This window comes from Simochromis diagramma, unplaced genomic scaffold (assembly GCF_900408965.1).
Source record: "Simochromis diagramma unplaced genomic scaffold, fSimDia1.1 OVJJ01000091.1, whole genome shotgun sequence".
Classification (NCBI taxonomy): domain Eukaryota; kingdom Metazoa; phylum Chordata; class Actinopteri; order Cichliformes; family Cichlidae; genus Simochromis; species Simochromis diagramma.
Genome location: NW_024386901.1, coordinates 3391893 through 3419019, shown reverse-complemented (window position 1 = coordinate 3419019; position 27127 = coordinate 3391893). Strand labels below are relative to the sequence as shown.

Genomic DNA, 27127 nt, shown 5'->3' with positions numbered 1-27127 from the left:
GTGGTGAGAGGGCCCGGTGGCACCAGTGTCCGGCAGCCTCGCCTCTGTCAGTGTGCCCCAGTGTGGCTGTGGCTACAATGTAGCTTGCTATCACCTGTGTGTGAATGGGTGGATGATTGGTTGTGTAAAGCGCTTTGGGGTCCTTAGGGACTAATAAAGCGCTATACAAATACAGGCCATTTACCATTTCTAGTCCATGATTACCAAACTTCTCTGGCTAGCTGGTGGCAACTAATTTTGCTGCTCCGCATAATGTTAGCACCTGCCAACAGCAGCTGTTTAGGTTTAGTTGGGTCAGATTTAGGTCAGGTTTTCACCACAAATGAAGTGTCCCAAATTTTAGTTTTCTTTTTTTTTTTTCATTATGGCAGCTTCCTCTGAAAGACCTCACTGCTGTTTTCTTTTGCAAGCAACGGCCCTAAGAAAATTTATAAACCAGTTGTCATGGTTTCTGTTAAGTGCATTTTATAGGATCTGTTACTTATTCTCCTTGCACTGGATTACTTTTGAGCAAAGAACACATTTTCTTTTAGATCCATAATCACGTTTTTGTTTTTACTGGCGTTGAGATTTAATCGGCCAATTCATCTCTCCAGGTCAGATCTTTAAAATTTTATATACGACCCCCGAGGGCCGAATCATCCGGACATATTTGAAGATTAAAGGACATTTGGTCACACCTGCAGCCAGCTGTACAAGAAGTAATAAAGAAGGTGATAAGACGGTTCCACGGGGAGATCAGATTTCATAAAAATAATGTCAGGCTTTATTATCCAGTCCGACATACCGGGGTCTGCAGTATTCACCGGTGACTATTTTTACTGATATTAATCCTTAAAACTGCCCCGTCACATGACTACCTTTTATATGACAGGGATTATGACCTTTGATTGTCAGAAAATTTATTGTGCGGGTGTTCAGTCTATCTGCTGATCACATTTGTGAACAGCATGACCGCACTGGCACAAGTAGTGCAGCTCAGGAAAATATTGACAAAAACAGGCGTAACCCTGTCTAAAGCTAATAAGCTCATATCGCACACAAGAACACATGCACACACGCTCACACACTAACCTCCCCTATCAGGCCTTTCTCCTCTCTCTCCAATCCTAATTGACCATGAAAGTACCCCATAAATCGAGTTACTGCATTGTGCCTGTCTACTCATATAAAAGTGCTTTAATGGTTTTGCTAGAAGCTCTGTTGGGAACATTAGGCAGAACTCTCCACATTCATTAGCCCATTAGCCTGTTTCAATATTGACACTGTCTCATTTGTCCCCTCCCCTGTCTGTCAAGGCCGAGACACTCTGGGACCAGGTCGGAAATCTGCCCCCTGGCTCTTCCCTGGTCCGAATCAATTGGTGCTATGCCGCTGTTTGTGAAAGGATTTAACGGTATCGAGTTGGGAGATGTTACACAGATGAATACTGGTGAGAGAAATATTAAAAGAGACATTTTTTGTGTGACGTTGCCTGTTTTTTTAAGCTGAATTGATGATAATTAAAGAAAGAAAAGGATTTATGCCATTTTTAATCACTGATGTCATCTGGTTTCAAATGAATATTACATCTATGAAACTGTGTAAAAAAACATACTGGACTAATTTTCACACGAGTGCATTTTGTGCGTGCATAATGTCGGTGATGATGACTGAATAAGCCTATTCAGGTAGAACATTTTTCCTTTTGTTTTTATCAACCAAAAGGAAAAATGACCCGCAGTCAGACTTGATGTGTTCTAGTTCTTTTTTCTTAAATTCACAGCGCTTTAGAAGAAATTATGAACAATTATGTGGGCAACTGTACTGAATTATGTACAATTACGCTTTAATGTGTGATGTGTGCAGTACAGCCTTAAAATTTGAGCATGGCAACAGGTGGCCCATATCAACCGATGACTCATCTGAGAGCCTTCAATGCAGCTAATTGGCAAATCTTATATAAGCGCCACTGTTTAAGTCACTTTAGCCTGCCCGCAGTCACTGCGCATCTGCAAACATGCATCCTGCTTTGCATCCTGCCTCCACCCCAGCTCCAACTCAATCAGTGTCATAATTATTGTGATTGTGGCCTCCTCTGCTCTGTACCAGAGTCTCGATGCCACTTAACCACCACTGACTTTCCATAAATGCACATAGAAGAACAGGAATGTGTAATTTCCACGCCTCATGGTTTCCATGGACGTGTTAAAACCTGAGAAAAGACATATATGAATTACTGCACAATCTTCCCTTGACTGTAGCGCCACTGACTGAACTTTTATTCAAAGGTCACAGTGCATGTAATACAGTGCATACAGTTGGTGCACTGTAAATATAAATCACGTACACGTACACAATGCCTGCATCAAAGTGTATAAAATGTGGCTTAATAAATGGCGTCTAAGAGGTTCAAAATTCCATAAAAGCTTCAGTACAGAATGATATATGAACGCTCTTTATCAGAGACAATCTCTCCTTTGCATATATAAGCATATGATTATATATCTTTTCAAAAGAACTCCTCATTATTACAGCATATACTATAGATCCATCAAATAAAAGAAAATCTGAATCACAATCAATGAAAAAATGAGGCTGCGGCCCACAAAGATCGTTTGTGTATCCACCAGCTTTTCTGAACTACGCTGCAACGAACCCAATGAACCCTCCGGAGTGGAGCGGTAATGCTGACGTATGAGCCTGAATTCCTGCCAACTAGCTCGGGACGAGACTGCATGCATGTGACTTTAAAAAAGGAAAAAAAAACAACCCACACACACTCGCACTTTATATCTTCTCCACCCATCTACAGCAGGTTTATTAAGGCGTGTGAAAACCACACTGCAATATGTGAATGGCAGCTGGCCCAATCATGATAAGTATGCAAATTATATGTGAAACTTTTATACTTGTGCTTTGTAGATTGCGGTGAGTTTGAGTCCATTATCAGCTGCTGTCAGCAGGTAGCACTGCTTTGAGCCCTGCTTTGGAAAATGCTGATATTACTGCCGCATTTTCTACGGTGTGTGACAATATGACAACCCATCTATAACTGAGTATGTGTGTGTGTGTGTGAAATACACGCCTGTTTAAGGTCAGTCAAGCTGTGCTGAGCGTGCCCTTTACTTTCCTGTCCCACTGAGGAGGGTCCTGGAGGGCGATCTGCATTGCGTGACCGAGTTCACGGACATTTTTTATGCCGTGTCGGTGTCATGAAAAAGGAGCGAAAGCGTCGGGCTGAGCCACCTGAGTCCTGCAGATGCTGTCAAAGGGCAGGGCCAGTGTTACATGTAACAAAGCCTAAGACTACAAACCTATCCATGACCATACCACAGTGTTCCCTAAGCTGGGGGATTTGGAGAGGTGAGAGGTTGTAGCACTTGTTTTCCCAAGGACAAGTGACTTTACACAAGCAGCAGGAACAGCTTCAAAAAGAAGGAAATGAGCCACAACTGAGTATCTTCAAGTGCTGTTACCATAGAGTGACGACTTTAATCTTTGTATCTTTAATGAAGACACTGATGAACCATGAAATAACTGCCAGAAAAATTTAAACTGGTGTGTTTATTGAACCTTCTGACACTTTAAAAAGACACAAAATTAAGTGAAAGTGATTGCAAAGACAGGCAGCTAATATTATAAAAAAGACCCCTCACCTATATTTGGATAAGCAATCAAAAGCACTCACAGAAAGATTCATCCGCTCCAAGACAGTAAGTTTCAGTTCCTGATTATTATTTTTCTCCTGCTAATTCTTCAGTTTATTAACATGAACAAGCAGACGTGGCCCTGCGCTCGCACAAACCGAGCTATAAACTAATGCATAAATAAAACGGAAAATTATAAATCCATTCTTTTCCAGCTGCAGCTCCAACTTTCTTTTTAAAAACGCCACACTGGCAGAGAGCTCATTAGCTCATCCTGCAGTTATTTGGTGAGCTGTCGCTCATCACCCATTTCTCACTCAGTTAAATGAGGTTATTGTTGCTGATGCTCATTTAGTTCAAATGGCTGCTACTCTGAACAACAAGCCTGATTTTATCACCCACACATCACTCTCAGACACCACAAGCTGTTAAATGATGTTCTTCATGATGATGGTGTTTATATATGATGTCAGCATTGTGGTGCTGTGGGTGTGTGTGGGCGCGCACGTGTATTTGCGTGTCCTTACATACACATATATGCTAAGGCACACATGCTGACTTTTACCCCTGATGTATTCCTGGTATATTGCTGACAGCCTGCAGTCTGAGGAATACATTCCTTTAATGATTGCTGGGTGTATACTGTATGTGTATGTGTGTATCAGCAGGGCCAACAACAGCCTCCTAACTGCTGACAGAACAGCATGCGTGAAGGTCAGAGCACAGAAATCCGACTGAAAAAGATGGAGGAAACTGAACTGAATGAACTAACAGCAAGAACTCTGTAATTAACATTTTGCTTCTGGAGCCCTTTAAACAATTATATTTTCAAGTAATGGAAGTGAGACTGTGTGTCTGTTTGTCAGCCTTTATATTACATCACATGACATAAATTAGGAATTATTCATAAAAGCACTTCTAAACATCACAAAGTTATCTATTTCCAGGACCCTGTGCTTGCCAACAGTCATGTAATTCTAGCAAACCTTGTTAGTCCAGCCAGTGTGCCAACGCAATGAGAGGCTGCATTTGATCATCTTTCTTGGGGGGTGTCTTTTGTTGACCTGATTTCAGCCTAAATACACAGAGATGTTGGAAGTCTTCTAATGCATAAACACTGTTCTGTTTATACAAGAGTTTGCATACACTCACGAGTTCACACAGTTGATGACACAAGGTACCACAGTTGTGTATCTGGAGCATTGATTTGGGCACTCATGGCCCCTTGTGTAAAAGTGGAAACTATAATTTTGGCGTCATCCCGAGTTTGGAGAGATCGTGTAAACTGTGTCACAGTTTGCAGATGGTAATAATTCTAAAAATAAAGCTGAATCAATCAAATGCATAAAAGTCATCGATGCCCTCCGCATGACTGCTGACAGCAAAGACTTTGCACGCTTCTTGTCATTTCTGTACTGTTGGTTACCAAAACACAAAAGGCAAAAGTGCTATAAAAAGACATCAGTGCCGTTTGAAACTCTATGAACACCGTCACAACGACAAGCAGCCTGGAAGAAGAAAGAAACATCCCAAACTCTTAATAACCCGAAACACAGACAGAGACGAGCAAGGGGAAGAGTAAATAAAGTACAGAAGTGCGGGATGAAAAGGAGGTATCTCGTTGCAAACGTGCATGTGTGTGTGTGCGTGTGTGTGTGTGTGTGTACGTAATCTATTCAGGATATGGAGATTACCATTAAATCGTCCGGCAGGGATTACACTCCCTTTCACTGAGCTGATTTGCAGGCCACACTTATAAATGGGGGTTAACAACTTGTTATAAGACCCTCGATCGTGTGTGTGTGTGTGTGTGTGTGTGTGTGTGTGTGTGTGTGTGTGTGTGTGTGTGTGTGTGTGTGTGTGTCCGTGTCCCATGTGTCAAGCTAATCTTCATTGCTCAGAGCGATGTGAAGGCCAAAGAATAGCAGCCGGCAGGGTGAACATCAGCGAAACAAAGACGTGACGAGAGATGGGAGGAGAGGGAGCAGAACAAAAGAAAACACACACACAGAAAATTAGTTGGATGCACTCAGCCAGGTCACATCAACAGCTCTGCAATGTCTGAATTAGAACATATAACTTTGTTACTTTATGCCTGCACTACTGAACATGTCTGCATCTTATAAAAGAACAGTTTTAAACTCACTCCTCACAGCAAGTCTTTGATCCTAACAGGACTGCTTATTCCTCAGACACACACACACACACACACACACACACACACACACACACACACACACACACACACACACACACACACACACACACAAATAAACCATCTTACAAACAGATCAGCAGTATTCATATCAATTTCATGTAGCTATGGTTACATGGGTAAAACTTGTGCTTGTTCCACAGTTGCTGACGTGTGCGTTAGTGCTGTGCTCTCACCTCAGTGGGAGCTGCAGTCCAACAGTAGTTTGCATTGTAAACAAATCTACAGGAATCACAGCTGAAAGTCATCTGCCGGGAAGCATCTATTTGCAGGAAAGCTGTATAAGAGAAAATTGTTCTGTGTGGCCACCAATCGACTGGCCGAGCTGGACACCAAGAGCCAATCATCTCAAAGGACTGACTGACTATTGTTTGCCCTTTTATAACCTTTATAATTAATCTTCTGGGAAAAGGGAGGAGGGTTCTGTTTAGAAGTACTGCTACAAGTAGAGAAGACAGACCCGCTCCCCTGTTTACTTAGACACACATTTCCTTGCACTTATAAAAGCAAGGCTAACAGGGGGAGTGCGCAGAGGAATTGCTGATGTCTATCAGCGCCAGCGAGTCAACAACACCACTGACCTGCCGATGATGCTGTTTGAACTGTTTACAGATGAAAGAGAAGGAGAGCGAGAAGCTTTAAGTCAACACTCGAACCGACTGGAAAATCCGCAGCGCTCCATCTCGACATAAGTCGCTACCCTGATTTCAGCACACTCTGATCGAAAAACAAGAGCCAAACTCTGAGAATCGAAGTTATGGAAGCCTAAGCACACTTCCAAACGCTCCTCTAGTTTGCAAAAATGTTAAGTCTTTCATCCAAAACTGTCTTTCTGTCCTTTTCATAAAGCAAAGCACATCTGGGTTCACATCTGTGCTCTGACTCAGACATCACCTGGCAAACACATGCTGCCGCTTCACGCTCGATAACAGAGGAAAACAGAGTTTCCACTTAGCTTTCACATGCTGAACTGTTGATGGAAAAAGCAAACTTTAATAGTGGCACTGCTGCCAACAACTTAAAAAAAGAGCATAAAGTCAATCAAATATGATGCTACAGACAAGGCTCGCTGCAACATGAAAAAACAAAATGAAAGGATTATATAAACATGTATGGTCCATTCAAAGTGAACACATCCTTCAGGATGTAAAATAACTGAGAAACTAGTTCCACCATCTAGATTGTTCCAATTAGATTTGCATCACTCACAACATGAAAATATCAAAATCCCCAAATTATCAGATTCATCTCAGCTTGAAATGAGTTTATAGAAATGTAAACGGTGAACAGCTGATCAAAATCAATAAACACACACAACACTGGACACACAACACTGCAGTTTTGGGCTTTCTCACGTCTTTATTCACGCACAGAAGCTCAAGCAAAACTGAAAAAAGCTCAAGTTTTTCTTTCAGGCACGTAGATGTTATATTCACAATAAGCATCATAAGCGACGTGTGATCGTGACTTCCTTTGTTTAACAGCAAACAACAGAAATAGGTGATGCATCATATTATTGGACAAGGAATCATGCAGTATCTTCCTTGTGTTTTGCAGTTTTGTGAGAAGTGTCCTAAGCAACCATATCTGATTTGAGCAGAGTAAAATAAAAATGTGATAAAGTTGTGACCTCAGCGTCCAAAATCGCTGCGATAAGACTAGAAAATTCTCTTTGTTCTTTTTTTTCTTAGCCTTCAAAGTGGTAAACACACACACACCCTCACGCACACACACACCTAACACTGATCATAAATAAATGCATAACGAATGAAGTCATCATTTATACACACACACACTTTCAGACGCCTTTATTTCACACACACAAAGAGTCACGCATGCTCACACTACACTATGACCTCATCCCCCACATCAGCCCTCCTCCATCCCATCAAACCACACACACACCCTCATACACACACACACACCCTCATACACAGAAAGGGTCAATCCATTAAGACGCAACAGCAGCTGATCCCTTCCTTTATTTTCCGCTTGTTTCATTTCATTGTCTGCACTAAATGTAAATATATCAAAGAGAGTGCTTTAGGACATCAGGATTAGCAGCTGAGTTGGTCTGAACCTGAATATGTAATCACCAACATGATGTCAAACAATTTCATAAAGCGTGATGTTGTTTTTGCTTTATTACAGCACAAACTGTGAGCGGGGGGGTAACAGACTGGATAGATTAAAGGCACCACGAGCTTCAAAAACAATACATCTTATCACACTGAATCATTTATAAAACTGTTACGACTTCAAGAAGCTCCAAACAGATTTTTATCAGAATCTCATCCCAGAGCGCATAAATTAACCAAAATCACCAAAGTGCTGCAACAGCGGAGCAACCACCACCTACCACGCCGAGACATCCAGCGTGTTTCCATTCTGCTTTTACTGCGCTGACAGGCGGAGGAAACTTTTCATTTTCCTGTTTTTACTTTCGTTTTTTAAATGCACCAGTTGTAGCGAATGACTGTTTTCAGCTCTTTTCGGGTTGTTTTCAGTATCAGCCTTCTGCTCGTTGGCTGTAACTTGAATATTTCTGCTTTGGGATGGTTTTCGAATAAAACAAAGCACAGATGTTAAGTGTCATAAACACCAACTCCATATTAAGCGTTTTAATGATGGGTGTGGAGGGCACAGGTGGTGAGTTCCTTTGAGATCGTGACTCACATTATTTTCCCAAACGATTCAGGGAGCCCTGGTGCCCACGGGGGTTTGTTAGGGTTCTTCGCTCAGCTTTTAGTTTCCCCCGTTACTCCTCTGTGTTCAGGTACTGTGAACGAGAAGCCTTCTTTTCTGCACTGATACCAGCAGGATCTCAACACACAAGAAAAAGATATTTTAAACCTCATCCTGGGAGAATGAAGAGCCTTCTTAATGCTGCAGTACTTGCATCCCTGCTACAGATGTGTCCATGTAAATACATCCTTTCTTATTGCCAAAGTATATTAAATACATTTTATATGTAACTGGGAGTGCTGGAGCTCTGATAGATTGTTTTTTTTTGTTCATTCAGCACCTGTTAAGATTTTTTTATTTTGCATTTACATATGGGTGTTTGCCTTTTAACACAGATGAGATTAAGGCATTAAAAATATGCATTAATACTGTTTTGCTGAGCCTTTAATGGTAATAAAAACACCTGAACGTAGTTTATCCATACTGCACTGATTTCATGTTTCTCCCTTTTACATGGCAGCTACTTTAACAATAAACGTTATTGCTACAGGTTTAATAGTAGAGGAAAGTTTTTCACTAGAAAGCCATCAGGGAGGATACATGTATGAGATTGTGAGTGTGTGTGTGCATTTATGACTCCAGGGAAGCTGCTACTGTCATCACACTTTTTCTTTTCTTCGCTGGGGTCTCTGTTTTTTACCTCCAGAGGTTTTTGTATTTTGAGGTAGTCACTGATCTCATTGGCCTTGCTGGAAAAGCCAGGCGGGTGTACGCATGACTCATACATGCCTGTGTGTGTGTGTGTGTGTGCGTGTGGTTTACAGACCAGGCCGATAAAATCCTCTCTATATTACAAAGTCTTGGGGGTAAAAGAGAAACACTCCGTTTCTCCACTTTCCTGTGTCCTGCAGTTCATCCCTGAATAATTCAGATGTCTTCCCTCTTTCCCCCACTTCCACTCACACACATCATGTCTTCAGTTGGCATCAAAGTTAATTTTCCTTTGATCTGGATGGAAACAGAGGTCATGTATGAATCGGAAAATCCATCTTGGGTCATAATTTTGGCTCCAAGCTGTTTTCTCTGTAACTCCTTGTAGTACTGCCACACTGGTCTGCACTGGTGAGACTCAGTTTTTTAAAATAAGATTGATTGATTAATGAATATATTCACTGATCTATACAAAAAAGCAAAGAAAAAGTATGCTTTTACTTTTTAACTTTTAGTGTTTGATGATTAATCAGACCAACAGCCCCAAACTGAAAAGCTTATATTAACATAAAACAGCGAAAATAAGCTCATTTTCCAAAACCTTACCACTGGTACTCTCCCAGTATGTACGCACATCATTAAAACATCTGTAAACTTATTTGACACATTTTAAAAATGAAGAAATGAAGAGACTTTCCTCTAATTCCACACCTTTTCTCAGACATAAACTGCCTGTCTCTCCTCTGTCCTTGGCCCCCTACATGCACATGTATATATGGATTGGGTACACATGTACTCACACACACACACACTGCAGCACTTGTCTATTCCCCCAGGTATTCCTGGCAACATTGTGGATTAAAATAGCTGGCGACCCACATATCCCCTTATAGCAAGCATTGCAGTGTTTCACCAGACAACAGACAACAAAGTATTTGTCCACTTAAAGCAGCACAGCTGGCCCGATTCAACGGCTGCTATTTTTAACAAACACTGAAAATGGTGTTGCTCGAACACTATTATGAATAGATTTACTTTTGATATTTGCTGAATTGACATTGGTTGGTATGTGGAGATTTAGGCCTTAAAGACACAGACGTGGAGACTGGTCTGTAACACCTTGGTAACTTCAGTGTGGAGTGTGCTAGCAGTTACTAGCATGAAACTGGTTGGAGGTTTACAGTGGTGCATGAAAAAGCAACCCTCCTTTTGATTGCTTTGGTTGCTATCAAGCTGCTAATTTGAGTAATATGTGTAAATATTTAATTTTTTGCTCTTCTAGCATTATTTATACGTTAGCACAAATTAGCAGATCAGACAATGCATCCATTCAGTCTATGGATGTGCCTTGTTACTCAAGCATGCTTGCATTTGTTGATAATACACAAAGTTCACAAACAAATGGGCTGACATCACCGAGTCTTTGCCCATCATTTATATGCAATCTATGATAGTCTATGATTAAGCTTTGCTAAATGAACCAGTCAGTTATATTTTAGTCCCAAACTGAAACATTATCATTCAAAACATGATTACATGGTAACAATAAAACGTAGATCAACTTAATGACTCACACATTTTACATGGATTAGTCTGGATTTTTGTTCATGTTTAGTAGTTTTTGAGAAGATGCAAATGTGAAATAAAAAAAGCCAAAACGGCTGTTTTAAAATGAAATCGAAATCATGTACTCATAGTTTTCTTTATTTTGTTTTATTTAGCTGTAATTTAAAGTCAAAGCAGGTAGAGGGAGAACGAGACTGGGTTTAGATTTACTTCAGCACAACAAGACTGCTGGCAACATGAGAAACCCCATCTTCAGTTTGTGAAACGATGGTCTGCGTCTCTTCTTCGCTGTACTCAAAGTTAAAGGAAATCTCAATGCTACAACACACAGCTCTACACAGTCGACATGTTTCCAGCTTTGTGGAAACAGTTCAGTCAGCTTTGCGTGGCTCTGGTGCATCTATTGTTTCTGAGTTGTCTTACCTCCTACCACACCCCCAACCCTAACCCAAGACAAAGAGTACAGTCGTGAAGAAAAACAAGACAAATTCCCAAGGTCATCCCCCTCACTGCATCTGACCCATTTACTGTCCCGCTCTGCGCACTCACTCACACACCAATCATGCATGCATAAAGGCGCACTGAGACCCCGGCACGATCCGTCCCCACTTCAACTCTGTCTCAGCCTCAACACAGACATCTCAGTCATACCTACACACACACACACACACACAGACAGAGTTGTGCTGGTATGCTTTATTATGGCCTGAAATCCTTAATAAAAACCTCATACAGACACATTGTAACAGTGGGTTTAAGTGGGGTTCGCTAATTATTCAATATTTAGTTTAAAAAAAATCACAGTTCTATTCAGATTATGTTCAAATATATGTTGTTAATCTGGACTAAAGGTTGCCCTGCTATAAATGTGCTATGAACTCTAATGAACTCTAATGTGTTCTGGTGAAACCCAAACAAGAAGATGTCGGGAATAATCTGTCTTTAACGAACCGAGGTGGTTGTTGCAAAGGACTTTCCTTCAAATGTCAACAGCTGGATGAACCTGCACATGTACATTATTCTCAAACTTTTAGTTTTTTGCTAGTCTGTCTCAGAGCTTGACTGATGACACATATGACACATACAGTAACTGAGGATGGTGCCCTTTGACCTTGAACATAAGTGGTCAGCTGGGTACCTTAAAGACACGTGACTGACAAATGTGTAAATGGCCATGGATCGCAGCCGTCCACTTGTGAAAAGAAGCAAACAAGTGTTGATATGGTCCATAAGTTGACACTGATGTGTAGTCAGACCAACGCACCGGTGTAGGTGGGATTTGGGGTGTGCAGAGAAGTGAAGTAAAATCAATAGGAATAACAGCAATTCGTGGTCTCTGTGTAAAATAAAAAGACTGCACACTCTTCTTTCTTCTTCTTCTGCTGTTATTGCTCCTCCATTGTTCCAGCTGTTTCATGCCTCAGTGTCAGATAAAACAATTCAACTTCTCGAGTTCTTCGAGCTGCTTGGAAGGCAACAGCAACTCAAATAGCAACTTGTTACAAGCAACACTTAACATGTCAAACTTTGAAGAAGATGGACTATAGCAGCAAAAGACCACACCAGGTGCCACTCCTGTTAGCTAAGAACAAGAAACTGAGGTTACGATTCTTAAAAACTTAAAAACAAAAACTGGACAAAACCTGACGAGCCTTGAAATAATGGACCCATCCTGTCGTGTATCAATGGTTCAGACAAGTGTTGCTGGTCTCATCTAGAGCAGGGCGATGTGACCAAAAATATTTATCACGATATACATTTGAAAATTTGCGATAACGATATAACTGACAATATAGTTGACACTAGACAAAATACTTTACAACTCCACAACTTTATTAGTGAAATAAAAAAAAAACATCAATGTATTTTCACTTAAACAAGCAGCTGTTTTTTATGTGCATTAAAGTTATATAAAAATTTAACAGTGCAAATTCCTTGCTGACAGTTTAACCAAAAGTCATTTCCAGTGGAAACTGGCCGACATATCCTCAGCATAACCATGTATAATATCCACAAAACTTAAAAAGAGGTTATACACACACAATACGGTAATATTATGTTGAAGCACAGTACGTATCACTCCGCGAGGCTCCTGCCTACGATAGCCGTAATGCTCCGACAATCCATCAAGCGGTGCGGGTTCGTAGCTTAGCAAAGTCGTACTGAAACATCTGACAGATTTTCGAGCGCCGTGTACATAAAATCGTTTCAAGGTCAGTAAACACAACCAGAGTTCATACATAAGGCACACGGGATCATAAGGGGCTCTGTTGATTTTCAGAAAAAACAAAGGATTGATTTTAAGTGTGCCGTATTTTCCAAACAACACGGTAATAACGACGGCCCGCTAGCATGCTCTACCAAAAATAGTGCTTTGTTGTGTATCTGACAGACGAAAGCTAAACCAGTTCCACACCACTGAAGTTGCAGCATTTTTACAAACCAGTTCTGGTTCATCTGTTTCATTCAATGATCCGCTTTCGCCCTTCTCATTCTCCATCGCCGTCATGCTTTTTCCGCCATGTGCGTATAAAAACAAAGGCACCGCGCATGCGCGTTTTACCCATATTCTATTGCGATATTTCATTTTCTTATCGTTGCCCAACATTTGGAACATTTTGGGCCCAAAATGAGAATTCTTTTCTTACACAACTTCATGAATTGTTAGGTTTTTTTTAACTAACAGACTGAGTTACAATTTAATAAAAAATCTACTGGCACATTTAAAAGCCATAGTTTGGTCTTCACTCTATTATATGAAATCTTTGTGAAATCAATGGCGATGCATGCATGTGTAAGTCCTTCCTGGATGGTGTACTGCCAGCTGTTGGCCTTGGCAAGCTAGCACACACATACACTCATTTCCTCAGCCACTGTCAACATCCTCTGCACACTACGAATGATGTCATTGCCCAAACACAAACGCACACTCACTGCATGTGAGCACCCAGGTGGCTGATGGTTAAGTACAAACTAAAGGCTAGAAACTAAAAAGAAATGAAAAGCTTGCAAAGCTTAACAAATCTGGAAAATAGTGCCATGCAGTAAAAAGTAAAATTTTACATTTTGTGCATTTATTGGCTAAATTAAAAGGGAGACTCCCAGAAAATCACATTATAAAAGAGCTGCAGCAGCACTTCTGGAACATCATGACATTTCAGTGCTGCTGCTTTCAGTGCACGAAAGATGTTTCTGCCCAAACACGACATGTTTTTGTTAGCTGCCCTTTTTGGGAGTTCTACCAATGTTCCACTTTTGTAGTAATAAATGAGAAAAAAAAAAACAGAAGAACAAAGGGGGAAGAGGAAGCCGGCCCTACAGTGTCATTGTTTATTTGGAAAAATAGGTTTCTGTCTGCCTTTATATGACAACTTGATCAACTTTTCCACCTCGGTCCAGCGAGGCAAGTGAGGCATTTCCTCGAATTCCTAGCATCGCACTTCCATTTTAAATGTGCAAATTCAAAATGTGCATAAACAAAGAGGCGTCTGGAAGACAACGGGGGGAGCAGTAAAGGAGGGAGGTGGGCAGAGAGAGAGAAAGAGAGATGGCTGAGTAGAGAATAAGAGGCCTGGATGGATGCCAGGTCACAAGTCTTTATCCCTGAGCCAATTGGTCTGCAAACACTAGCTCAGCAGGATGTGGAGACACAAACACGTACACAATACAACACACCTGTGTGTGTATGTGTGTGTGTGTGTGTGTGTCTGTGTGTGTGTGTGTGTGTCTGTGTGTGTGTGTGCGTATGACAGTGTGTCTCACCCGAGCTCAGCCTGTGATCACCATGAGGACTTCTCTTAATAAAAGCGGATAAAATCAGACACGCCTGGGTTTTTTTATTTTCCAATAACGTCCCGAATGCAAGTGCATTTATCTACAAACTCCATTCTAAAAGCAGAAAGGAGAGAAGCTAAAAAAACCAGACCTGCTTACTGTAATTATTGCGATACACTGTATCCTGTAATCCATTTAAACATCTGACAGAAAGAGCTGCTTTGCAATTAAACTGACATATTTTTCTAATGTAAAAATCTGCTTATTGAAAGACAACAGCGCTGTCAGTTACTGAGGATGGAGTCATAAAATTTTCAGGTGTCAAATCAAGCTATAATTAAAAGAAGGCAATGGGAACCAGACACAACATCATCAGTCATTTCGATGGGGTCTATTTAAATAAACAGCTTCTGTTTTTTTTTTTTTTGTTTGTTTCTTTTTAGTTCTGATGTCCTACAGAACACAATTATATAGAATTTAAATGGTTATAAATTGCAGGCTGTTCCCAGGCTCAGCACCTTCAGTGCTGCAGAGCGTGTTGTTAACTTAGCATCTTAGCACCCAGTCTCCCACTGCTTCCAGTGCTCTCTCCACCAGAGCCACACGAAACCGATAGCTCTTCAGATCTGAAGGCAGGTAGTGCGGCAGACAAGAACCGATCCTAAAATACCACAAAAAAGCAAGTGGGAAATCAATATATATGCAACACATGACATATAATAGGATGATTCACTACACAATAGCACATTCCCACTGTGTGCTTGAAGCATGAAGATATGAATGGGTAAATCTCCTTGTAAACTGTAGTAATCGCGCTCCATGGTGAATACTGCTGGAGAGTTGCCCTCCATAGAAAACCACTCATCTTGAAAGATCAGGGCTATGGCTTTCACAGTATAAGCTCTCTCCATCACGAGTGCAGTTCATTTGTTCTGCTTTCCTGCCGCGGCAGTCTGACTGCTCACTTTCTTATCTAATCTCTGCCACCGTAGACTGAATGCCTTATTCACTTACTGAATTATGGGTTCCCGGGCAAGTGCCTATGTGTGTGTGTGTGTGTGCGTTTGACTCGAGTGATTTCAAATTATGAGGAAAAGACAATAACTGTGTGTGTTTGGAGCACGATAAAAAAGAAAGTGAATGAATGCAGTGATTAGAGCGGCTCATATTGAAGGCAGAATTGGCACCAGCTTCCACACTGTAAGAAGTGGAGCAGCGTGCTTGTGTCTCAATGCCTCTGTTTACTGTTACAGCCTTAAATGCTTCTCGGATTTGTGCCAGTCACTGGATTGTAATATCTGCAAGTACTTCCTAATTGTGAATATGTCAGAATTTCATAGTGGGGTTCATTTTAATCATTGAAAAGTGTCACTTTTTCACCCAATCAGCACTTCACCCAAACGCACAGCATCATCTATGCCGAGCTACGCACTGTAGGTTTTTTGGAGGACTGCAAACAACTCTTCTGCATAGGCAAATACCTACGCAAACAGACACAGCCGCTGTACCATAAAGTTCCCGAGTAGTCCAACCCAGCATGCAGAGGGCTAATAGTAGGTCAGCCTAGACTAGTCGCCAGGATGAAAAACGAAGACAAACAGGGCTTCTGCCAATCAGTCTAAGCATGGCAAGTTTCAGTTAGGAATGGAAACACTCGCATTAACACGATGAAGTCTGGTGCTTCTAAAAGTTGTAGCTGCAGATGTGAAATATTTCTGACAGCTACAATATCAGCAAAGGTGTCAAAAAAAAGAAGTGTAAGAGATGTATGAAAATTGACAGAAGCACTAACACAATTCAGCTGGAGCGATCGCGTTTTATATATCGTGGAAGACACAGCTGCTTTTGCTTTAATTTCCAGTAACACAATCTTCCATCACAGACGAATTCTGGTCGGGTCCACTGGAACTGGAAGAGTGTACACCTGGACCTACTGGTGACACAAGGCTCACTGGCGCACGTGAGGAGTGAAGGCTGTACCGACCGATTCAAAAGATGAGCTACTGTAGCTCAAGCTGTCGAAAAAGGTGATGCTGGTTCTGATAGAAAGGCGTCAGAATACACAGTGGATCACAGTTTGTTGCTTATGGGGCTGAATAGTCACAAACCAGTCATGATGCCCGAGCTGGCCCTGAAAACACCAACATTGGGCACTTGAGCATCAACACTGGACCACGGAGCAATGAAAGAAGGTGGCGTGATCTGATGAATCATGTTTTCTTTTGCATCATATGGAAAGCCGAGAGCAAGTGTGTTTCTTTCCTGGGACCAGGACACAGTATAGAAAGAAGGCAAGCAGGCAGAGGCAGTGTGATACTTTGGGCAATATTCTGCTGGGAATCCTTGGGTCCTGCCATCCATGTGGGTGTTACTTTGATATGTACCACCTACCTAAGCATTTCTGCAGACCATGTACCTAGGGCTGTTCGATATAACAATATATATCGGATGACGATATAAAAACATCTATCGTTTCATTTTACGCTATCGTTTGTTTCGTGGTGTCGCAAAATAAACTGTTTACGGCAATATTTTTTCATGGTTTTGATGGTCACTGTAGTGGCTTTATTAATTTCTTAAAGTTCTCTCTTTCTCTTATATTTAATATAACCACACTACTGACAGACAAGCGCCTGTTTTTATGCGTTGTGGTTAGCAACAACGACGGTAAAACCATCGCGTGTCCGCTTGTTTATGTTCCACATAAACCTTTCACAATAAAGCTCAAGATCCTGTTGAGACTTTTCAAAATAAACTGAATCACGTGAAAGAGCAGATTATTTACGGATGAGAAGTAAAAAAGCCGCCAGGTGCTAAAAAATAGACTTTAGACTCAAACGTTAGAACAGGATTTTCCCCGCAGCACGCCGTGTAATAAATACTCACAAAGAAAACGGCGGCCTTTACAACTTATGTCTAAAAGTAAGTATAGTTTGTAAAATGTATAGTTTCATGCAATGGTTAAAACACTCGACTCCAGCTACACGACGCGCAGCTGGAAACACTTCCGAACTGCCCAAGATTCACAGAATTTACAGAAAATGTTACATTTCTGTGATTTATATCGTTATCAGGACGATAGAATTCTTATATCAGGATATGAGATTTTGGTCATATCGCACAGCCCTACATGTACCCCTTTCATTCCATGAAGACTACTGTTGAAAGCTAATTATAATGTACCTGGATAATGCACCTTGCCACAAAGCAGAAATGTTTTAGGGATGACTTTGAGGTGTTGACTTGGCATTCAATTGGCAATTTCAAGATTTCAGTCCAATCGAGCATCTGTGGGATGTGCTGGACAAACTAGTCCGATTCACGAAGCCTCCACCTCACAAATTACAGGACTTAAAGAATCTGTTGCTAACATTTTGGTGTACCACAGCACCCCTTACAGAGTCTGAGGTGTTTTGTCAGCAAAAAGGAGGACTAACACAATGTTAGGCACGTGATCATAATGTCTGATCTGTTTCCCTCTAGACTAAAGGATGGATGCTGTATGAACAGCAAAACACTGTCCGGTTAAGATGTGTTAATAAGTAAGCATAGCCTAAAAAGAGAAAAAGAACTGAAAGGGATGAACTGTAAGGATAAAAGAACATTAACTAATATTATGCATTAAAAGCTGAAACCAAGACATCACAATTTTTATTCTTCATCTCTGGCTCTCTTCCACAGTGCGTCTCCCTCCTCTAACTCCCCCAGCCGGTTATTAGAGATGACTGTCTCTTCCTGAACCTGGGTCTGCTAGAGGCTTCCTCCTGTTAAACGGGAGTTCTTCCTTCCCACTGTCACCAAGTGCTTACTCATAGGGGCTCATCAATGTATCTGTATTATTCTAAAGTCTTTATCTTACAATATAAAGCATCTTGCGGTGACTGTTCTTGTCATTTGTCGCTATATACAGTGGGGCAAAAAAGTATTTAGTCAGCCACCGATTGTGCAAGTTCCCCCACCTAAAATGATGACAGAGGTCAGTAATTTGCACCAGAGGTACACTTCAACTGTGAGAGACAGAATGTGAAAAAAAAAAAATCCATGAATCCACATGGTAGGATTTGTAAAGAATTTATTCGTAAATCAGGGTGGAAAATAAGTATTTGGTCAATAACAAAAATACAACTCAATACTTTGTAACATAACCTTTGTTGGCAATAACAGAGGTCAAACGTTTACTATAGGTCTTTACCAGGTTTGCACACACAGTAGCTGGTATTTTGGCCCATTCCTCCATGCAGATCTTCTCGAGAGCAGTGATGTTTTGGGGCTGTCGCCGAGCAACACGGACTTTCAACTCCCGCCACAGATTTTCTATGGGGTTGAGGTCTGGAGACTGGCTAGGCCACTCCAGGACTTTCAAATGCTTCTTACGGAGCCACTCCTTTGTTGCCCGGGCGGTGTGTTTTGGATCATTGTCATGTTGGAAGACCCAGCCTCGTTTCATCTTCAAAGTTCTCACTGATGGAAGGAGGTTTTGGCTCAAAATCTCACGATACATGGCCCCATTCATTCTGTCCTTAACACGGATCAGTCGTCCTGTCCCCTTGGCAGAAAAACAGCCCCATAGCATGATGTTTCCACCCCCATGCTTCACAGTAGGTATGGTGTTCTTGGGATGCAACTCAGTATCCTTCTTCCTCCAAACACGACGAGTTGAGTTTATACCAAAAAGTTCTACTTTGGTTTCATCTGACCACATGACATTCTCCCAATCCTCTGCTGTATCATCCATGTGCTCTCTGGCAAACTTCAGACGGGCCTGGACATGCACTGGCTTCAGCAGCGGAACACGTCTGGCACTGCGGGATTTGATTCCCTGCCGTTGTAGTGTGTTACTGATGGTGACCTTTGTTACTTTGGTCCCAGCTCTCTGCAGGTCATTCACCAGGTCCCCCCGTGTGGTTCTGGGATCTTTGCTCACCGTTCTCATGATCATTTTGACCCCACGGGATGAGATCTTGCGTGGAGCCCCAGATCGAGGGAGATTATCAGTGGTCTTGTATGTCTTCCATTTTCTGATGATTGCTCCCACAGTTGATTTTTTCACACCAAGCTGCTTGCCTATTGTAGATTCACTCTTCCCAGTCTGGTGCAGGTCTACAATACTTTTCCTGGTGTCCTTCGAAAGCTCTTTGGTCTTGGCCATGGCGGAGTTTGGAGTCTGACTGTTTGAGGCTGTGGACAGGTGTCTTTTATACAGATGATGAGTTCAAACAGGTGCCATTCATACAGGTAACGAGTGGGGGACAGAAAAGCTTCTTACAGAAGACGTTACAGGTCTGTGAGAGCCAGAGATTTTCCTTGTTTGAGGTGACCAAATACTTATTTTCCACCCTGATTTACAAATAAATTCTTTACAAATCCTACCATGTGAATTCATGGATTTTTTTTTCACATTCTGTCTCTCACAGTTGAAGTGTACCTCTGGTGCAAATTACTGACCTCTGTCATCATTTTAAGTAGGGGAACTTGCACAATCGGTGGCTGACTAAATACTTTTTTGCCCCACTGTAAATAAAACTGAATTGAATAGAACTTATCAATTCAGTTTTAAGTGGCTTTGTTTAAAAAGTTGATTTTCCGACATTTGAATCAGGCATTACACAAGCCACGGCTACATTTCTCTGTTCTGCTGTCTCTTTCTTTTTCTCTTCATTCCTTTGTTTTTTTTCCTCACCCATCTTCTTTTTGCGACCATGAGGAAGCAGCTGTGTTCCACATACAATTACATAACTGTGTGTGTGTGTGTGTGAGTGTGTCTGCATTAACACATGCCGGGAAATGACACGGGCAAAAAGAAGATGAGAGCAGAAAGGCGATGGACAAACATCTTCTCTTCTCTCTGACTAACTTTCATCTGCCTTTATTCACTTTATCTGTCTTCTGGTGTCTCTCTCATCCTCTCCTCTCACTCCGTGTCTCGCTGCCCCTCCGTCCCCTCCATTCTTTCCTCCACCGCCACATACAGAGTTACTGGGCTGTGAAATGTGAAAAACTGCAGCATGCATGGCAATTCATTATCTTGTCAAACTTCCCCGGGCCTGCCCCAAGCCACGGGCAGACACAGAGAGACGAAAATGGGAGTGAGAAAGAGACATAGACAGAAAAAGGGGTTCATGTAATGGTCCATGCAGTAGGTTAACAGGTTACCAAGAAGATGAGGAGAAAGACAAGTTTTTGAGCCGAGTCGGTCAATTATTACTGGCGTGAGTTTTGATGTTCACGAGTAGTGCTAATACATTTTATGATTTGAATCTCTGCTTCTGAATTTTATTATTTCATATTAAGGCAAGCAATATGAAAGATTAGATTTCTGAGGATTCATTCTGAAAAGGCACCGACTGATTGGCCAGAGCTATGTTTCATGGTTAAATCTACACACACATAGGCACAACACTGGCAGACAGCATCCCTGAAAAGGATACAGGGTTGTAGGCTGGCCTAATGGAGACACTGTATCTCAGTGACACTGAGCTTGCTGGGCCAGCATAGTGCTGTAATGGTACCACAGCAAATAAATCAATCAACCTGAAAGGAATTATGGACACACAGAGCATGTAAACTAAGGGATGAGATGAGAAAGAGACCGTGCGAGTCGGCCAGTTAAAAGCACCGTTGGGCGTTGGAATAGGCTCGACACCTGCAAAGATTGTCGACATAGCGTATTGGACTGTAAACGCAGATTTACAGCAACCACATGAAACCTAAACGTCTGCTCCAGGGTTCAGTTTCGTCGTCCCTCTTTTCTCACTGTGTCCATTTTCCCCCTCATTCATCAGGTTTTGGTGTAGCCTTGCTTTGAAATAAATGGATTACATCTAATTGGGGAGCCTGCATTTGCTATTTGATCCTTGAGCCACTCGGCACACACTCACAAATCCCCAAAGCCCATCACATCATCCCAAACCTGCAAAGATGCAGCAATTACACACAGACCATGGGCTCAATACTGTCAGAGGCACTAAGGCGGATAGGCAGGAGAGAGAGAGCGAGAGTGTGTTTTCCACATGTTTAGCCATGATGCAAAGAGCCTGATAAAAGAGGCCTGTATGAGGAAACAAAGACCAGGAACAGGGACAGTCAGGAAAGATAAATGACATCCACAAATCTGCTTCCTTGTGTGTGTTGTTTGCCTGAGTGTGTGTCTGTGTGTGTGTGTTGTTCCGTCCATCTGACAGCAAACGGCCAATTACTGTCGAAAGTGGCGGGATGAGTCCTGCCAGACCACAGCTTTCCATTACTGCATGCCAGCCAAGCGTGTGTGTGTGTGTGTGTGTGATGGAGTGAATAAGGGGATAGAAGAAGACAGAAGGAACAAGAGTAGGAAAAAAAAAACGTGGGTGTGCCTGGTTTATGTGTGTGTATGTTTGTCTTTCTCCCCTCTGCGTCGCCACTTGTGCAGATAAATTCGACAAAAACACATTTACATTTTTTTTCCTCCCTCTTTCGAAGCTTTGGCCTTCCATCCATAATCACCCAGCGCTTTCCACAATGAAAACTGAGTTTTCAATCAAAAACGCTCCCTCTGATGAAAATGAACTCTCACATTCAGCTGTTTGTACGGCTAAACAGTCGCAGGGTAAGTAAATAAATTCTTAATATTTTGGATGCTGTTTGAATGTCTTACCTGGAGGCATAAAATAGTATTTGCAATTGTTTCTGTGTGTTCTGTGTAGAGAGAGGTCAGGGAGGTTGCTAGCATAGCTTAGCACCGACACTGTGAGCAGGTGAAAACTGCTAGCTTCCACCCAAAGAAAAGCTTGAAGTTAGCCTTCTTTTCATTTAAAATGTCCCTACTAAGAAAACAACAGCAAATGCTTTGTGCGTCAAAAAGTAGCTCTAAGCTATGTAGCTTGCTATTTGCTCATTAACTACAAGAGACTTCAGTATTTAAAGCTAATGAGACATGTACATGTTATAACTTTGATAACTTGGAAGGCAACTTTGCCTTAAGTATTGGTGATAGGCTAGGCTAAGCATGTTTGGAACAATCACTGCAAAAAAAAAGAAAGAAAACCTACTGATTAATTTACATGTTATTACTAACCAGTCCTGCTGATTGGCAGGAAGTTGCTCAAAGCTAACTAGCCATAATAGGAGCGAGTTAATTAGAAGAGCCTGCTTTAGACTGGCTCAGTAATACTGTAGATATGAAGTGGCTGACCTACGAAAGGCTTTGAGTCTTCTACATGTCTTGTAAGCTAAGTAATGAATGACTACATTTCTGTTGCATTTAGCATCAAGTTAGCGCTTCTGTCTTGGAAAAGCTTTAAAAAAATCTCTTGATTACCCTAATTAACCTGATTACTGTGTGCATTACTTTGCACGTACAGTTAAGGACTTTCCTATGCTCAGTTTGTAACACAAGAATGAACATGTAACTATGATTTTTGGTATGAAGACACCACATACACTTCAATGGCAAAGAACAACAACCAGTACAAATTTTACCCCAGTGTGAAGTACAGTGGGGGGGTAAAACTGCTCAGCAGAGGGCAGCGTCAGCTCTTTTTGTGTGGCAACTATTTTATTTACCTAGATGGTATTGCTTTTGTTGCTGTGTGTGTGTGTGTGTGTGTGTGTGTGTGTGTGTGTGTGTGTGTGTGTGTGTGTGTGTGTGTGTGTTTTATGTATGTATTATCCTTTATTTTTTATTTTTGCCCCAGATCTCCAAGCAAATATTTGCAAGAAAATCAATAACTCAGGTGTCCAAGACACGGTGTCCTGGACAGCAAACAGGAATAAAGACTGCTCCAACTCACCAGACTAGTCCTAATTAGTTTTCCTCCTCAACATTCTTAATCAATTAACATATAACAGACAGAAAAAATAGGTTACTGTGGCTGGAAGTGTGTGCTGTTTGCACTAAAAATAGGATGAGACATTGTGAATTTGTGTCAGTAAGACAGTCATAGAGGAGAACCGCAGTTTGGGCTTTATTCAGCACCGTGGGAATTATCATGGTTCTACTACTCAAATACATGAAACAGAGCAATCCAGCATTGTCGGAGTGGACTGTGCCATGCAGGGGTCCACTGGGGGATTTTTGATGGACTGATTTACTGAACATTAGATTTCATATAAAGGCACCCACACATTTACAAGAGGCTGTAAGGTGGATTCCAATTAACAGACATTTCCATTTCTCAAGTTCAAGCAGGGAAAACTTAAGTGAAAATATCACCTGTGATTGGTTAGCAAATCATAAAACATGACCCATACGATATACTGTGTTGCTTAGCCTTTTAAACATCGCCTCTGTGTGTGAAACAGAAAAAATGAAAGATGTGGTACATCTGGACCCACAGACCACAAAACTCGCGTGGCTGTACGTACTCCGCGCAGAGAAAATCGCGCTTTATCTGTTTCATGCCATTAAAATGAAGATTTTACATTTGAATAAAAATGTTATAAAATAGTCTGCGGGCTCGCATGAAGGGTCCACTGTATGTTCTATAGAGGGTGACGTGCTTAATGTATAATTCAACAGGATTATCTGCAAACAAACAGTGGCAGATGTGGATATATTATTTAAGATCAAGTCACTTGCTATTAAGCATGTGTCCATTTTCCACAGCTCCCCTCTCTCTCCTCCAGTGTGTGTGTGTGTGTGTGCGTGTTAGTCCAAACATATCTGATCTATCGATCACATCAGCATCGGCATCACGCTCTCGGATTCAGACACTTAAATGTTCCATCATGGGCTCAGACTGCAAAGACACAAATTTCACTTTCACCTTCACTTCGCGTCTGACCCTGTCAGTTACATCAGTGACAGCCTACAATTTTGCCCACAGTCTACAACAGCGCAGATCAATCAAGGTTTCCCAGTAAAGTTACCAAAAAAAAGGTTAATTTTAAAACTACATAAGAGCGCTCAGACTTTTCAGTCTAGCGTTAAAAACAACACTGGAGCAACTTTAAAAGAGTAAAGCATCCTCATCTGCTTCTCATCTGACAAACTGAACGCCGATCCCTTTCTCTCTGCCTCGTGGAAAAAAACTATCATCACCAAAACCACAAGCAAAATTAGACGGAAGCGGCATTTTTCACTTTCAGAGTTTCATCCACAGCATTCAAACGTTGGCACTATGCATACCCTGGATGTGGCCACATGTTTCTCACATTTAAGTTCAAAATCATAGCGGTGGATTTCACGGAGCGATAGCGTCATGCTTCTGCTTTTAAATGGTTAATAAGATGCTTTAATGAAGCCGAAAGTGTGGTTAAAGGGAATGAAAGGGATCATTGGTATGACTAGAGGGTTTTTACGCATTTTTGGGGGGATACTGTTTAGCTATTAGTGCGTAAAGCTCCGTGCTTATTCCCCCCACCCGCGCCTGTTTTCCATGCATGTGCGTGTTTTCTCCTGTCAGCGAACCTCGCCGTGCTCCATGTGAGCAGAGAAAAAAAAGACGCAACTACACGGGGCTCTCGCTGGCGCTCATGAGCGCTCCGCTGGTGCAAAACACTACAGGCACACGCGGAAAACAGCAACCCAGCGCACGCATCCCAGTTTCTAAGCCCGTCAGTTTCCCGGAAAAGACGAGAAAAACGCATCGTCTCTGACCTGCTGCCAGTTCTCCTCCAGGGAAGGCATCGCAGAGAAATAACCAGTGTCGTGGACGAGTTGGAGTTCCTGGAAAATACTGTAATTCGCCAACACATCCATGCTCGAAAAAAAAGAAAAAAAAGAAGAAGTCAGTAAAGAAGTCCAGAATCCAAACGATAGAAACGCACTTCTTCGTTCTTCTCCTCACACTTGACAGATTAAAGAAACAAATTTTAGAAAACAAAAACCCCCCAAAACAAAACAAAAATGTAAAAAAAAGCCCAAATCTGGTGCGGATGAGCGCACCTGAGCACTTTGATGAAAAAAAGAAAAACAAAAAGCTGAGAGGGAAAGAAGAGTTGATAATTTGATCTCTGTCAGTGCTATCCCGTCTCCTCTCCGCTCGCTCTGTCACGCCTCTCTCCTCAGTCCTGGCTTGGGGGGTGCCAGATCTATTTCCGCATTGCCAGATTGCCAATCGGTCTCAGTACAAGCTGCCAGGTTGCCAGGTTTGCTCCTCCAGCAGCAGACTGGACCCCGCTGCAATTCCAAGCGACCGGTGCGAGAGGGGAGGGGAGCAGAGGAGGAGCCACCTGTCAGTCAATTTCATGCGTGACCTTATAAGGTAAATAGGGTTGATGATGTCACTGGCGTCCAATTAAGGAGGCGAGGAGAAAGAGTGAGAGGGGCGGAGCGTTCAGGGGATTCAGAGTCGCTATTGGCTGGAGCGGGCTGTCAGTCGGGCTGTAGATGGAAGTGAGGGGTGAGTTATTTTTAGAGGCCTATATAAAAGCGCCAGCATTCCACTCTCAGTTATTACAGACTGCACAAGCAGCGAGGAGAGAAACCACGGAGAGAAGCCACCGCCGCTGCGAGGAAACAGTGACAAAATAATGTAAGCCGCCCTATGAAACTGCAGAAAGAAGTGGAAGTAGCATGAGCAATGGGATGAGGTGTGAAAATAAAAATGTGTATGTTTGTTTTTTTCTTTGGTGGTGTGACAGCTTCACCGCAGAGAAGCTTCCATGTGGTTTTCACGTGGCGACGTCTACACAGAGAGCACTGATGCAGAGGGGAGAGCTCAGCGCCATCCACCCACCTGATCAGTTTACATGTTGTTGTTTTTTTAGTTAAAATAAAGCTACATTTTACACTTTTTTTTCACACAATAAATATAACCTTCACAGTTTAACTCCCACTTCTTCAAAAATAAATTTGCCTGCTCTCTACAGTTCAGTTTCCCTTCCTAAGATATTTTTTGATTGAGTGATTACAGGAGAATATGCAGCTTTTGAAGCACGTGGTGCATCCATACCTCCTCTATAAGTCTCACCTGTGCAACATCAGGTCCTGAACATAAGACTGGATGAGACTCCATAAAACCATTATGCAAACCTCTTCACCCAGCTGCAGCCATTGCTTGCTTTAAATATTATTCAGTATGCAGTATTCTGATTGGCTTCAGGTGAACCTGAGGCCACTCCTCCACCAAATTGTTCTAGTTGGGTCTGAATAGTGCAAATTATATGTAAATAACTTCTGAAACAATATGCTGGAGCAAGCAGTACCCTGTGGAGAGATAGATTTAGAGAAATCAAACCAAATTTGATAAATAAAATAGAGACTTGTTTAAAATAAATGTAATATTCATAAAACTGAGCCGTGAAGGCTCTGAAAGCATCATTTTGTTAATATTAGGGCTTAGAGAGAAAAAAACATAATCAAATATAAATAGCTTTTTACTGTTTCTGTGTCTAATGTTCATTGTGATCTATTTGATATGACTAACTTTTTTTTTATTATTACTATTGAAAACTGAAGTAACTGTCTGTCTTCAGGCTTCAGGATCCGACAGACGGGATCCGCTTGACTTGTTATAGGCTTTTAAAGGATCAGATGGCAGAAATAATTTCCACGCTCTGAAAGTGTTTGATGGGGAGCACCGTTTTATAAAACCACTGTGGGCAGTTTTTCTCACAGGATGATTGGATC

The 27127-nt window shown here is 41.8% G+C and overlaps 1 protein-coding gene and 1 long non-coding RNA gene across 2 annotated transcripts in view; one reads left to right on the top strand and one right to left on the bottom strand.

The window, feature by feature from the left end:
• The window catches only part of klf7b (Kruppel-like factor 7b), a 63020-nt gene extending 37315 nt beyond the window's left edge, over window positions 1–25705 (bottom strand). Inside the window, exon 1 of the mRNA XM_040034826.1 lies at window positions 25154–25705. Within this exon, the coding sequence (XP_039890760.1) occupies window positions 25154–25255 (102 nt within the window). The 5' untranslated portion in view covers window positions 25256–25705. The remainder of the gene's footprint in view (window positions 1–25153) is intronic.
• Window positions 25706–25951: 246 nt separating this feature from the next.
• LOC120735438 lies at window positions 25952–26565 on the top strand. Its single transcript, XR_005696247.1, has 2 exons — window positions 25952–26030; window positions 26140–26565. It is a non-coding gene; the product is annotated as an uncharacterized LOC120735438 (long non-coding RNA).
• Window positions 26566–27127: the final 562 nt, after the last annotated feature.